The 16,068-nt window shown below is 45.4% G+C and overlaps 1 protein-coding gene across 2 annotated transcripts in view; it reads left to right on the top strand.

The window, feature by feature from the left end:
* The first annotated feature begins 1,619 nt into the window (after positions 1-1,619).
* PLXDC2 (plexin domain containing 2) overlaps positions 1,620-16,068 on the top strand; it is a 263,873-nt gene continuing 249,424 nt past the window's right edge. For both annotated transcript variants that reach the window (XR_014161530.1, XM_081882173.1), the window contains exon 1: positions 1,620-2,540. Coding sequence is in view for 1 of the 2 variants with exons in the window: in XM_081882173.1 (XP_081738299.1) it covers positions 2,426-2,540 (115 nt within the window). In the remaining variant the exon portion in view is untranslated. The remainder of the gene's footprint in view (positions 2,541-16,068) is intronic.

Genomic DNA, 16,068 nt, shown 5'->3' with positions numbered 1-16,068 from the left:
AAAGCGTGTTACACAAGTAAACACTTGGAGGGTATGATAAAGAGAGCATTCCAAGAGAGACTTGGGATGCTATGAAGATGCTGCAAAAGTGGGCAGGTGATTATTGCACGCCTTAAGCTAATGCTGAATACCCAAGAGTGTACAACTGGACTGCTGAATCCTAACTGGGTGTACTGAAAAGATGCTGGATGAGACCCAGACCAATAGTACCTGCAAAAAGCAGGGGGGGGGGAGGTGCGTTATTAAAAGCAGCTTTCCCTTTGAACATCTCTTTGTTCAAAGTGCATCTGAAAGCCACTGGTTCCTAAGGAGTGAGCTTTAATGCAAGGATTTTGATGTTAATCCATGGATCAGATGTGTGTGTGGATAATCGCATTGTTGGACAGTCCTTTCTGCCTGTTGGCCGTTAGCCAACGACCCCCTCCTCCGCCTGACGGAAATGTGCCCCGTGGGAGCGTTGGGACATCAGAACCACGAGTTATAGGCCCGTCCCAGGGCGAAGCAGGTTTGGAGGGAGGGGGTGCCCGAGAAACCATCGACGGGGTTGGCGAGGAGGCGTTCAGACTGGGCTGCAAACAGCAGCTCTGTAGCCTGACCATAGGAAAGGCGTGCGGGCAGGCAGCCCCTTTTATTTCCTCCCTCGCAGCTGATTCCCCTCTCTCCCGCCACCAGACTGTGAAAAGGCTCGGAATTCAGCCTGAGGAAAACCCCAAGTCCCCACATTTCTAATTTCCCGCGCGCTTTAAAGGGCGATACGAGCCCCACGGCAGGCAGGCAGAGCTGGGACGGGGGTTTCCTGGGGACACTGCAGCTCCTCGAAAGGCTTCTCTCGGCTGCGCCCAATCCTCCTCGGAGAGGATTTCCCCCCGGTCCCATGCGCTGGTTTGGGGGAGCCCTCCGGCTGCTCCCTCTCCCGCCGCGCAGGAGCGATGCCTCTCCCTGGCTCTCCCTCCGCGCAGGCTGAGGGAGGGAGGGAGGGGCGCATGTGACCCGTCTCTGCTGGGAGGCCAAACTCGGCGAGGCAGAGTCGCGCGGAGGCGCCCAGGCAGCGCGGCCGGCTGCGAGGAGGGGCGCCAGGCAGCAGCAGCAGCAGGAGGCGCGGCGGCGGCGGCGAGCTCGCTCTCCTTTCCCGGCTCCTGCTGGTCTCTCGTCTTCCTCCGGGGAAGAGCATCGGCCGGGGCAGCTGGCTTCCGGCAGAGGAAGGTGGGGGGAGGAGGGCGAGCGGGGCGGCTGCGGCTGCTGCTGCTGCGCCTTGAGCGGGGCGAGGCGAGCCCCATTGCCCCAGTGCGAGGCACCGGCTGCCTGGCCAAAGGGGAGCCAGCCAGCCAGCCAGCCAGCGAGCAAGCGCGCCGCTCCCGCCTCCCCCGGCGGCCAAGCAGCCAAACTATTTCGCATCCAGCATCTGCCCGGGCGTTGCTTCGCCCTCTCCCTCGGCGTGGCTTCGGAGGCGCTTCCCTCCAGCCCCTCGCCCTTTGGCTTTGCTTTTAATTGGACAGCCGACGAGTCTCCTCTTTTCTTCTTAAAAAGAAAGACTCCAGCCTAATCTCAAGCAATCGCCTTAAGGCAATTGCGGGGAGTGGGGGGGGGGTCGACTGGACCCGGCCTCCTTCGGGCTCCCCTCGTCCCCGCTCCCTCCCGTCCTCGCGCAGGAAGAGCGGCAGGGCTTCTTTTGTCTCCGAAATCATTTTAAGACTCTGCCCCCTGGATTTCTCCACTGGATCGCTCGGCGGGAAGTCCCGGCTCGGAGGAGTTTGCGAGGAAGGGAGGAGGGTCTGCGAGGAGGACGCGTGTGTGGCGGGGACACTCCCAGAGAAAGGGCTCTGGTTTTGTTTTGTTTTGTTTTGTTTTGTTTGGGGAAAGGATCGCCGTCGGCTCTGAAGCCGGCCGCCCCTCCTCCCTTGGAGATCGGCTCAGGCTTAGCAAAGAAAGGGAGAGTTACTCGGTGGGGATCACACACACGCACGCTAAAGCATCCCCCCTCTCTCCCCCCCCCCCGCGCTTTTGGGCGACTTTGGTACTTAGTGGTCGGCTCTGATTTCGGTTTCGCTTGTTCACACTCCCGCCCGCCCGCCCGCCCGCGGGGAAACGCACTCACGCCCTTTTACGCCCTACTTTCCTCGTTATTATGCCGTTGGACTAAGATCGCCTTTTGGCTTCACAGGCTGGAAAAACAAAAAGGCGGCGGCGACAGTCGGGACTGGGATACGTCGGCGCCTCTCCTGCCCGGCTCAATGAAATCGGATCGGAATAAAAAGTGACTTTCCTCCACCCCGGATTTAAAGGGAAGGAAGGGGGAGGGAGGCGCGCGAATCTTTCCTCCTGAGCGCTGCTGCTGCTGCCGCCGCCTCTTTTTTCGTTCCCCGAAGCGGCGCCCCGAGAGTCCGGCGGGAGTTCGGAGCAGCGAGCGCGCAGCCCGCGAGGCGCTATGGCGAAGCTGGGGGGAGCCCAGGTGGCGGCGGCGGCGGGGGTGCTGCTACTTTTGCAGTGCTTGGCGGACCGGCTGCAGCTCATCGGCGCCCTCAAGTCGAGGCAGAGTCACGGTAAGGAAGGGAGAGGAGAGGAGGCTGGCCTGGACGGGCTGGGGGCGCGTGCGTCTGCGCGCGCGCTGGTGGGCAGAATTAAGCAAAGTGGCAAAGTTCACCGTCGCGCTTGAAGTTTTGCACGGACGACCACCTCCTTGCGCTTTGCAGCACTGGGGGGCTGGCTCTTCCTCATCCAGGCGAAGTGATAAATCTAGATTTGCCAGGACTAAGTAGGGTTAAATATCTTTGGCGTGAGAGGATCCCCCTTACTGAGGCGAGCACCCATTTCTCCGAGCCCTAAGATTTAGTTTTAGGAGGCTTTGAAACATGTGCAGAGTTTCTTTTTCTTGCCTTTCTTGCAACCAGTTTCCACCTATTGGGCCAAAATCCCCCCCCCCATGGCTTCTGGAACAAATGATGTTCCAGGCATGACTGAGAGTCTGACTAATTGACATCCATTATCATCAATTGGCAGATCATCAGATTCTTAATCTCAGGGTTGTTGGTTTGAGCCCGATTTTGGATTAGCTGACCCTTGTGGTCCCTTTCAACTTGATGACTCTATGATTCTATCATAGCCCTTCCCAGCCATGTAGGCTGGCATGGTGTGTTTGGATTCAGCTGGATCATTTCACTGCACTTGCCACTGTTTGTACAGCGTACCTTGCTTGCTCCTCCTCCTGGCACATGCTTGCCTGAGTGATGGAATTTAGTATTCTCCCCCAAGGGTGTAATGTGGAGGGCAGACGTTGTGGGTTTGTGTGTCAAGAATCCTTCCCTTAGATGAGGGGTGTGGGATGGTAAGGTCTTCAGGGCACCTTCTCTGTGTGATTTTAATGATGTGTCAGATTAATCCGGTTCCTCCAAACTCTTAATAAAAAGCTGTTTGCCATGCCCGCTAAAAATGTCAGGGCTGGTGCAACTTCTGCCACCGTTCTGGAATGAGGTGAGACATAGACACCTGTTGAATTCCTGTCTGCTTGAGGAGTTCTTAGGCACATAGCTCAGGGTCAGCTGCTGGCAGACTTTGCAGTGAGGTAGAGGAAAATCTCAACGGACTCCAAAGAGGAGTACAGAATCTTCTTCCTTGTGGATTGAGTGGATTCCACCTGTTTCCGTGGGAGCAGGTAACCTGTCCTGGCTGCAGACCTTTGCTTCCTGGTCCAGCAGCAAGTGCCTTGGCATCTTCACCTGTAAACCAGCCTGCCTATCCAGAATGGGCAATCCGATCTCTCCTTGTGCATGGGGTTGCTGAATTCTGTGTGCCTCTAATCTATTCATGAAAGTAGAAGTTCAGCTGATGAAGTTTTGCCCACCTTGTGTGCTTGGGACAGCCACATTCATTCTATCTTCTCCTTGCCATACAGCTACTACAGGCACATGGAAACCTTGCAAAAAAAAAAAAAATCCTTTCATCAAGAATGTAGAATGTGAAGTGTTAACATTTGTGCACTTACAAAGCAGCTTTACCATTTCATTGGGACTCTCCCATCTCCATATGTGATAAAAACAGAGGCCCCAGTAGGCTTCCTTTGCCTTCTTTTATCTGTGCATTGGATGGTGGGGGAGAGTGGATTCCAAAGCCTCTGTTTCTCCCTCCTCTACTAAGCTCCACACTTTTATTTAAGTGCTAATCTGTTCTTTTCTGCCCTTCTTCATGTGAGAAGATGGTTTGTGCTCAAAGCAGCAGCCAGCATCTATTCCTTCCGTTCTGTTTCCTGTTCTTACAAGGGTGCAAACAAAAAATTTATTGGCTGGTGTGAATATGTAATGATGATGGTGTTGCTTTTCCTTAAGGAGTGAACCCAGGTTTCACATTCTTCTCAGATATAGCAATATTGTTTCCTGTCCTTTCATTTCCTGCTGTTAAGCTGGTAGGGAAATGGGGGAGGGGGGAGGTCTGCAAGAGGGCTAGATCAAAGGCTTTGTGCTGTTAAGGTTTGTTCACCCAGTTAGGGGAGGTGGTGTGCATTCTATGGGATAATGCCCCCCCTCAGTATTTTCCACAAATCCAGTGCATGTTTACTCAGCAGCAAATCTCACTGAGTTCAGTGGGACTTACTCTGAAGTGTTTGTAGGTTTGTAGCATTAGTCTGTCACAGGAAAAAAAACCCACAAAGGGCATTGTGGCATATTGAAATATAATAATTTATGGTGGCATAAGTTTTTGTGGAGTTGCACTCAGTGTTAGATGCATTTGGCAGGTTGCACCTATGAGTGTGTGCACACACACACCAGTATGCAGAGAGGAAAAGCACCGTAGAAGCAAAAGGGCATGAAATCCAAAAAGTCCAGAATGCCCGTGGCATATCAGAATAGTGACTATTCATAGCAAGCCTGGGTTTTGGTCAAGACCTGAATGAGAATAGAATCAAATTTTCCAATAAGGTCTTTTCCCACCATATTGCACTGGCATCTCCAACTGGAAGGATTTTTTTGGTGGATGAAGAAGGGTGAGTTTTCTCAACATTGCTGCTTCGGATTTCAAATCTGGGTCCATTTATCTTTAGAGGCTGATCTGTAGACACCAGAAGGCTGTCACTGTTGATGAGTGATGTTGTGTGGAATATTGGAGGGTGTGCAAGTGAATGAGCTCCTGATGGCATGGCGGATGTTGTTGCTGCTATAATTATGTGGCCTTTTTATGTGGCATCTGTTAACATCGACAGCTAGGTGCTCAGGTTGTTTTACCTTAAGAATCATTATGCAGAATTGTTACACTGTGTTCATCCGAACGTACACAGAGTGCATACTGAACCTTAAAATCGGGCCAAACTGTGAGAGTGCACATATCCTACCCCTTTACCTAAGGCTAATCTGAAATAACCACCATATCTCGATTGTACACAATTATTACCGCTGTTTAAGAGTTGCACAGCGCAGCAGCCATAAGTGGGGCTGAGGGGAATCAATCTTGATTGTGAGTACAAAGCAGTGATTAAAGCGTATTAGGGCTTACATAATTTTAAAGTGCTTCTGAATACTGCTTTCCATCAGATTGTCTTAAAGAATCCCTCTTTGCTCCTTCAGAGTGTTTGCCTTCTGCAAGCTAATATTTGCCCGAAGACAGCTTGCTAAGGGCCCAGAGGATGGTCTGTGGGCACATGATGATGCTGTCACATTGTTAAAGCGAAGCTGGTCTCAGCCAGGGCAATATCTGAATGGGGGTTGTCAGGGAGCCTCATGAACTTACACGCACAGAGAGAGTAATGAATGAGTGAGAGGATCTGAGCAATGGAATAAGATGCCTGGTCACTGGTGACAATTTAGAATTTCATCTGCGATCTGAACTGAGGCAGCCTGACCCCTGTTCTTCATGTGCTGGTAACCTCCACATCAGATCACTGCCATGTGCTAGAGCACATGGATGCCCCTGAAGTTGACTGGGAGCTGAAGCCTGTCCAAAAGGCAGCGGCTGGGGTTCTCACTGGGGCAGAATACAGCCATTATGTAGTGCTGGCTGCTTCTGAAACACCTGCAGTGGTTGCCAGTTAGCTACCTAGGTATGTTGAAGGTGCTAGTGCTTGTGTACATAGCTTTATACAGCTCAGGACCATGTACCTAAAAGATCATCTCACCCCTTATATATTCAGTGAGTCATTGCATCAGGCAGGGTCTCCTCCAGATTCCATCTTTTCAGGAAGTCTGTTAAACATCATGTTGGAACAGGAGTTTTAGTGTGGCAGGACCTAAGTGTCGGTACTTCCTGCTGCTGAAGACCTTTCTTTTCCAAGAAGTCTTTGAAGTGGAGATTTGGATCTCACTCTTTATTTGTATTGGCTTAGAAATCATATTTATGTTTGACTATTGATGCTTCATGGGAAGCGATTCATAAATGAAAATTTAAAAACACATGAATACCTATGAAGGATGGTTGCCATTGATATTTCCAGTATGGAGGTTGCGGAGGCTGGAGGTTCATGAGCTGGGCAAGGCCACCTGGTAGATCCATTTCCTGGGATTTAAAGCCATCTCTCCTCTGACCAGTGTCTTGCCACCCGTGGCATCGTCTATGTGTCTTTCACTGTAACCTCTTTCTCTTCTAACGCCACACTGAGTTCACACCAGAAAACCTGTCTCTGTTGGAAAGCAGTTTGAAGAACAGCTGCCAGTCAGAGTAGTCACTAGTCTAGATGGACAGATAGTCTGACATGTATGGCAGCTGCCTTTAAAATCAGTGTCTTTGGCTGGAAGACAATAGAGAATGCAGCCAAATCAATTATAATGAATCAACACGTGTTCCCTGTGTCAGATTCCTTCATCACAGTCTTTCCTGTTACTTCCCTTTTAACAAATTAACATCAGACTAAGCTCTGTGAACTAACAATACATAAGATATAACCAGGCAAGAACTCCCATTTGCTAGGTGAGTAGATGTTATGGAATAATTGACACCTGTAAAAAGCAGACTAATGAGCCTGAAAAACCTTGGTGGCCCTGTGCCAGATCTGGCAGCCCAAAGATACCATAGAAGGCCTGGGGGAGGGAGAAGGAGGTTGACAGGTAAACTTGGGAATTGTTAAATGACAAGTCAATATACTGAGTGCTATACTGAGTACTAGGAGAAAATATAGAAGTCACATGTTGTCTTTATGAAGATATGATAATATGATGAACTGAAGTGGTGGTGATCATTAAGTGGTGCGCTTTAGCACTTAATGGGGCATCTGTGGCGGCATCTATGACGGTACAGATGTTATTGGACTCCAGCTCCCATCAGCCCCAACCAGCATGGCTAATGGTCAGGAATGGTGGGAACTGGAGTCCCAACAACATATGGAGAATCACAGGTTTCCCATCCCAGCTTCAGCACTTGATAATAAAGGTTCTCCTATGATGGCTGATCAGTGATAATAACCAATCAATCAATTTAAGAGAACACAGTTATTCTGCATCAGATATGGTCATTTAGCTTTTATAATTGTAAATGTAATAAGTTTAATAATATCTACCACCATAGCGGCACAGACTGACTTACTAATACCACTGATATTTATTCATTTAAGCGCTATTGATTTCTTCATACTGTGGCCTTAATAGGTTAAGTAAAAAATATTTAAGCAGCAAAGGTTTAGACTGCTTCTTGATTGCCTATCAAGATGGAGCCCCTATTCCCACAGAAATCAATTTCAAATCTTGCATTTTCTCCAGCGGCGCAGGATTGTCTCTCTAGACCCCTGTAGCTCTGAGACTCCAAATGTTGTGCCAGCCAGCATATCACTGCACAACGTAACATTGTGATTCAATAACACCTGAACAGCAGGGCGATGTGCCAGGAGCAAGGCTTTACAGATAGTAGGTTCTGCCTTCCACAGAAGCACATGGGTTTTTCCATCCAGAAAAATTGTAATCTTAAGGGTGGCATGCATATTTATACCTGTGTGTTCACCAAGGAATGAATGGGGGAAAGCCACAGTGGTAAAGTACATGCTTTACATGCAAGTGGTCCCAGGTTCATTTGCTAATACAGGATGCAGAGCCAGGAAGAAAGATCTGTCTATGGCTTTAGATCCGCTGTAACCAATGTGATATATTTCAGATGTTGCTGGACTACAGTTCTGATCTTTGACCCTGTTGCCTGGGATTGATGGGAGATGGTCCCACAACAACTGGAGAGCACCACGTTGCTTTTGAGAAAATCTGGCAGGAGTAGCCAACACCGTGCCCTCCAGGTGTTGTTGGACTCCAGCTCCCATCAACCGTAGGCAGCATGTCTAATGGTCAGGGATGATGGGAATTGTAGTCCAACATTACTCCTGAAGTAGGCAGTACTAGGTCAGGCAGGCCAATGACTTGACTTGCCATAAGGCACGTTCATATGTTCAATATTCAGTTCCCCATTGATTTACTTTTAGTTTGAAATGTATACATTGGCCACAATCCAGCCTAGCATTAGGAGCGCTTAAGCCCATTAAAATGAATGGATTTGAGTGTACCTAACTCGGGGGGGGGGCATTATAAACACAGACTAATCTCTCAAATCTATATCCTGTTTTTGGACCCTTCCCCCATGCCATTTTGGGTATTATTTGGGAGGCTTTCATGTGGCTGTAGAGTTGTGAAGAAGGCGTCAACAGCCTGCAGCATTCAAATTTGGTTTGGAAAGCAAAAGCTTTGTAATTGTGCCAGGAACAAATGAAAGAAATTGGGGGTGGGGTCATGATGGTAGAATGCAACCTGACTGGATGCTGTCAGGCTCTCTGGTAAAATCCTGGAAATTGCAGGGCCAGGACTCTGGCTTCGGCTGGTTGAGATTAACACTCCCCAAACCTTGGGGTATGTTGCTCTGATGTCACAAAATTTTATGCCTGAAATGTCAGAGTCTGTGAAGGTTTTGTGACACCAGGTCAACATCATGACCCTGTCATTTTCTTAATTTGTTTGTGGCTGCATTTCCACGTAACACTAAAGTGAGGTTGAACGCTATGTGGGCAACGCACAACGAACCCAAGCAATGAGTCAGGATGGTGTGCTGCTTCCCTGGTGGAGATTAGGAATGCTAATTTTAAGTGTTGTATGATCCAGAAGTCCTGGCTTGCAATGAATTCCGGTTAGTTAAAGAAGTCAGCTTCATAACCCCTGGTTGTCCAGGATTCTTTGTTCACGTGAAACAAGTCGTCATTCTTTGAAACAGGAAGGGAAGTGTGTGAGCCCAACACTTGGGCTGGGGTTGCTATAGCTTGTCCATGTAGCACGAAACTATGGATTTATGTTACATGATAATTGCTGCTAGCGATTTTGAATAGAACCATAGAATTGTAGAGTTGGAAGGGACCCCAAGAATGATGTAGTCCAATCCCTTGCAATGCAGGAATCTCGACACATGGTCCCCCTTTCAATCTGAAACCATACCGAACCCTGCTCAGCTTTGCAAATGTGCTAACAGTGAGGAACAATGGTTAAGCACCCTCTTTCACCTCTGCTCTCTGCTTTAAATCCCACTCCTTTCAAACCATCTTTTTAACACACACACACCCAAAATTATCGGGGCATTTTTATATGCATTAGTGTATATCATATAATGTAGTTTGTTTCTTATATAACTGTGCCATGGTTTTCTGTAGTTTTTCTTCTTCAGAGAGACAAAAAATTTTGTTCTTCAGCCTTAGCTGTTATTAGCCTTTCTGTGTTGTGTTTGTAATACACAATGAATCTTCCTTGTAGATCAAGCTGTGAACTGTTAGCATTACTAACCAGGATCTGATTGCGAAATCTCTGTGAATAAATTCATCTTGCTAACATTTACCCACTAGAGGGCAGAACTGCTGCCTTTGCTCCGGTTTCAGGAGGCATAAGTAGTCTCAAAGCCACTTTGCGATCCCCTCTGCGCACTAGAACATTATTAGCTTGCTTTGCCAAGCTAATCAGTTCATAAGATTTTCCATGTTAAGGTTTATCATGGATGCTTTTGCCATGGCAGCTGCAGGAACTGAGAGGCAGAAGTTGGGCCACCAAAAGGTTTCGCTTTACCTGCTTTGCACCAGCGAGACTAAACACTGAGCAAGTTAAACTGGATGAAGTGAATGTTTGTTTGGAAGCGAAGCCAGCAATTAAGACTCCCAGTTGTTCTGAGGACTTGGGGAAAATGCTGAAGTTTTTCCAGAAAGAGAGCTTTAAGAATGCTCTAGCTGTGTGTGCAGTGCCTTAACAAACCACACATGTGCCAGGGTGTGAACCATATATCGTGACCCCACCACCACCACACTGAGGTTTTTATCTATTAAAGCTACAGATTTACAATTGTAATTAAATAAGAAAAGGCACAGTCCGTGGTGCCTGGTAACATTTTGACTTGGTAGGGCTGCAACTTTTTCCTTGCTGTTTTCATCACAATAAGATCTGTACATCACTCATTTAGGAAGGGGTGGCATTATGCATGTGCAGAGCGCTACTGTTTCTTCACCAAAGAAAGCCAATTATTTTCTATACATCTATGGACAGGGGAAAAGCTCCCATGTAAGAGGGCCTAACCGTGACTTTCAGACAATATTGACTCTGTACCTCTTGTTTAGCAATTAAGCCATACCACATGACACCTGTTTTTGAATTCTAGTTCTGATTACACCTTCACATCCACTGTAAAAAAACAAACAAACAAACCCCACCACACGGAAACTTTTAAAATGTGACAAATATTTGCTTCCAGTTCTGTGCAGTTTTCTCCCACTTCGTTGTCCAAAACACTTTCCCCCTCTAAATTATAGGAGCAAAGTATTCCAAGCAACAGACAAAAATGATTATTTCATTTGATCCAGGGCACATCAGCACCACTCTGTTTTGAAAATGTGAAGTAATAGCCTCTGTTTCTGCGCAGAGTACACCATACCAGGGGAATCACAATCAGCCTCTTATTGATGAGTTCAGGAAGGATATCTTCCAGGTTTGGGGAAGGATATGGAGTCAGTCAATACGATATCCAGGCAGGCATAGAGCCCAAAAAAGTTCATTGTAGAAATTCACTGACAAGCTCACAAACAAGCATCCAGGAAATAATAGCAACAACATTTCCCTCCATCTTGCATTAAATATGTGCACTGTCTCTCTTCCCCCCTTTGCCCTGCCACAAAACAAATACTAAATTAAACGAAAAAAGCTCCTCAAACAGAAACATTCCCTTAAACGCACAGTGACTTGGAACGTAATCCCTGCATAAATGGAAACACTCTGCTCTGCTCTGTTCTGCTTCACCCTGCCCCTGTTCCACCCTTTTAGGGACATCTTTTATAAAGTTTCTGGGTCACTTACAGGTTCAACAGTGTGTGTGTGTGTGTGTGTGTGTGTTTGATCGCTCACATATTGGTCACACCTAAAATGGGGGTTGCCTGTATGTCATTAACCTTTTTTAAAAAACAACAACAACACCTAAATAAATGTGAAACTTCTCTTTGAATGTGTGAGATTCATGCCATTATATTTATTTTAACTACACTCAATCAGTGGCATTCATTCTTGTATTCCAGACCTTGCGCCTGCTGTTAGGATAATGCTCTTGTCACCCTAGATAAGCTACTGTGTGTGTTTCGTTCCAAAAAAAGGGAAGGTAGCCAATTGTTTTGTCTCAATAATGTATGCTAGAATTGTGCTATAATTTATAGACACTAAAATCAGAATGGTTCCAAGAAAGGCTGTTTTGACAGTGAGCAGAATAATTCAGCCATGAGATAACTGCTAGACAGACTTGAATAATTCCACTGAACGCATTCCTTGCTTGGCTGTGTAGACTCATGTCATTGGAGTTTAGGATGATGTTTGCTGTTTTGAAACTGATGAACAGAAGTCAAAGAAAGAAAAGATTTAACAGCACAATCCCAGACGTGCCTACTCAAAAATAAGTCTCAGTTGGGTTTATTCCCAGGAAACAGTATAGGATTGTACCAAAGCATAGGAATCCAATGTTTACATGAAACAATTTTATTTTAACATTAGATCTGTAGGGATTGGACTTTATTTTGGGAAGGTGTATGCTGTAAAAATATGTGCAGTTTATAATATAAAGCAGGGATGTGGCCAGTTTCTGCATTTTCTGAGTCACTCTACTCCAAGCAAGTGAACTGGAGGTTGGGGCAGAAGTGTATCTTGCCAAATACACCCAGCCCATCATGGATAGCTGTGCTCCTTAATAAAGCTACTGCCATTCAGTATTTAGGGTTTCCCAGCTATAGAGCTCAGAGACACAGTGGCTGCATTCACACACAATGCAAAACCATGGTTTAGTGTTACAAGGATGATGCTCTGTGTGAGCCCTGGGCTCATGTATTTCCTCATCTTCTCCAGTGCAGCTGTGAAGAAACTGAAAATTTCCACTTCTGCTTTTGCTTAACCAGTTTATTGTTAAGTCTAAAACAAGCTAGCTTCATAAACCAGTTTTTGAAGTTGCCTTGTTTTAGAGTAAACCATAGTTAAGACTTATCACAGTTTGGCCGGACATGCTTAGTCAGAACGGAAGCAAAAGCTTCTGAAAGCTCATGAGCCTTAAGGTTTGTATAGGCTTGTCCTTGTAATTCTGAAGAACGATTTAGCATTATGTGCATGTGGAGTTACTGTATCTGAATATATATGCTCTATAGCTGCGAAACCCTGAATACTGAATGGTTACACTTGTGATGAGCTGAGTTTATTTGGTAAGATGTGTCTCTGGTCTAGAGTTCTCTGTGCTCTGTCTGGAGAACAGAATGATCAACAGAATGCAGCCTGTGCTACATATTTTGTGTGTATGTTTTGCATACACAATTCAAAAGAGGTGTAACATTATAGTGTGGAAATACCTGCTTCTAAGAACTTTAATTTCTCTCTCCTTTTACTTATGAACAAAACTGGACACATCTTTTTACCTGCATTAAAATTTGAATAGACCTGCTAGAAGCCAATAAAAATTCTCCAGAACCCAGATCTGGATATGATCCATGCTATGTCAGTTAGTCCTTTCTCGTATATAGTAAGACCCGCTCAGTTTTGTTGTGTTGCCTTTTGAGGTGATACATTATTTTTTGTAAACAAAATATGGTTGCTATGGTTTAATTTAAGCTGGTGCTGATACAGATCTTATACTTTATATCTTTATGTGTGCATAATACACATACACATGAGAAACACCAACACGTTTCTGCTATAGTAATCCCACTTTTTGAAAGCAGTCTTTTAAGTTTGTGAGTAGCAACTTTTTAACCTGAAAGCATTTGTAGTGTGTTGGTGCTTAGGAATCTGAACATCATTTTATGCCTAGAGAGGCCAATTATCAGTGAAAAATGAATATTTTGGTTTGGGTTGAGCAATCACTGTTTTTGAGGGCAGCCTAGATGACAATAATCTGACAGGAATGTTCACACAACTTTGCCATTCTATTTGTACTGCTGCTCGTTCAGTTTATATGTAACTTAAATCTGAACACATAGGTTTCCTCCATTTGGTATTCAGTATGGCAGCTTGGATGCTAATACAGTGGTGCCTCGCAAGACGAAAAGAATCCGTTCCGCGATTCTCTTCGTCTAGCGGTTTTTTCTTGCGAAGCAAGCCCATTGACAGCTTAGCGGATTAGCGCTATTAGCGGTCTAGCGGCTTTTAGCGATCAGCTGAGAGGTGGCTTATCAGCGGATCAGCTGTTAAGCGGCTTAGCGCTTAGGAAAAGGGCAAAAAAAGCGGAAAAAAACCCACGGGAACTCGCAATATTTTTTCGTCTTGCGAAGCAACCCCATACAGAAATTCGTTTAGCGAAGCACCTCCAAAACGGAAAACCCTTTCGTCTAGCGGGTTTTCCGTCTTGCGAGGCGTTCGTCTTGCGGGGCACCACTGTAAAATCCTCTAGTATATAGGTATGTAGTTGCCCAGACATCTGTTCCTTTGTTTCCAGGTAGCCCATTGCCAGGAAACCCTTGCTAATTACTGCTTATATATATCCTTTACTTATAATTCATCACTGTGTAGTACAGGATTCGGTTCACTGATTTCTCAGATCGATAGTATTCTGCTGCCACCTTTATTTTATTCTCTCCTCTAAAAAAATAATTTTTGTTTGTTTGTAACTCTCTTGTAAAATTTACGGTTGAAGCTTTACAATTTGTTTATGAGGCTATCAGTCATGCAGATCTCGAATGGACAAGTTGACATGTAGAACTCTTTTCAATTCTGCCATACCTCAGTCGGGAAATGGTGATTAGGCAGATATTTGTGGCGTCTGTTAACATGCAGGAATTTCAAATTAAACTGGGCCTGCTTCTTGACAGGGTCAAGGTGTTAGCAGTTGAAATAAGTGTGTGTGTGTTTCATGCTTGAATCAAATATTTGTTGATACTTATTAGGCTGGAACCTCTTTGAGGATAGCACTGTTGCTGTGGGTTAAACCACAGAGCCTAGGGCTTGCCGATCAGAAGGTCGGCAGTTCGAATCCCCATGATGGGTGAGCTCCCGTTGCTCGGTCCCTGCTCCTGCCAACCTAGCAGTTTGAAAGCATGTCAAAGTGCAAGTAGATAAATAGGTACCGCTCCGGTGGGAAGGTAAACGGAATTTCTGTGCACTGCTCTGGTTCGCCAGAAGCGGCTTAGTCATTGTAGCCACATGACTCGGAAGCTGTACGCCGGCTCCCTCGGCCAATAAAGCGAGATGAGCACTGCAACCCCAGAGTCGTCTGCTACTGGACCTAATGGTCAGGGGTCCCTTTACCTTTACCTATTGCTGCCCATCCCTTGCTTAACTATGGCTACCTCCACTGTCACGGCAGGATGCTTGGCATCACAAGTGGGGAGACTGTTTGAGGCATTTCCCAGGCGTCTGATTGGCTACTGTGAGAACAGGATGCTAAACTAGATTGGCCTTTGGCTCTTATGCTATTAAATGAAAGACAGCTGCAACCTAGAAGCAGACCTTTTTCTGACTGGAAAAATTAGAGGAGTGTCAAACCAGAAGGTATATAGGGAATGGAAAATATTCAAAGAATATCTAAAATCGTACTGTACGAACAATAAGATACTTGCAGAAATAGAGTGATACTGGTAAGCAAGAAATACATAAAATATTATATTGGATTATATATATATATACACACACAAAACAAAAAAATATGAATCTGTGCAAAGAATATAGATAATATAAGTAGTATAATAAGAATTATTGGAAGTTATATATTTTAATTTGTCATGTAAGTGTAATATATCGTAATTGTTTATGTTTGTTTCTTTAAATTTTCTTTCTTTATTGTTTTTATTCATTTGTAGTGTTTTGTATGTTATTTAATTCATGTTTATTTGTTTATGTGAAAAATTAATAAAGATTTTCTAACAAAAAACAACAACTTAGAAGCAGACCTGGGACAGGGGCAGTCAGGTACACTTGTCCCAGTCCTCAGAGGGTAAGCCAGGAGCCTGCTGGAGTTACACTGTCTTGCCAAGAGTTTATAACTTTATTTTAACAAGACTTCCACCCCAGGCCTCAGACAAGCTCTGGATGGGCCTGCTTAGAAGAGAACTGTTTTCATAAGGGTTGGGGTTTTTTTGGAAGCCATTAATAATATCCCTTTGTCAGATTGATGTTAAAGCATCCCTGCATCACAAAGCACCTTTAATACTGCTGAAGGCAACATGACTGCTTGTGAAGAGCTTTTCAAAACGCTTGTTGGTTTTTATTTTATTTTCCCTTTGAAATGTCGCTGCTTCGTACACATAAGTTTGTCACAAGATGATGGGAGTGAAGAGCTTGTCTCTTTCTAAGCGGCAAAGCCTGGCTCCCTGACACATTTCTTATTCAAGTTTGCTACTTAGTTAATGTGGGATCCATTAGGGAACTAAATTAAGAGAGCAGGCTGCCAGATTGCAGCTGCCATAAACATAATAGATTAATAGTTTGTTTGCAGTTCAAAAATTTATGGACTGGAAGCCCAGCATCCGACTTACTGTAGTATACAGCCTGACCAGGGCAATATATTAGTAGCTCAGACTCAGACATACAGTGGCTGTGTTCAGGTAATTGTGGATTGGCTGAACAAGCTGAGAGATGAATAAGACAACATTTGCACCGTACATTTAAGGCACTTCAACAGTCAAGATTCCTCAAATTA

Source organism: Podarcis erhardii (assembly GCF_964252035.2).
Source record: "Podarcis erhardii genome assembly, chromosome: 12".
NCBI classification, from domain to species: Eukaryota; Metazoa; Chordata; class Lepidosauria; order Squamata; family Lacertidae; genus Podarcis; species Podarcis erhardii.
The sequence above is the reverse complement of the archived record's forward strand: the minus strand, read 5'-3'. Positions and strand labels throughout refer to the sequence as shown.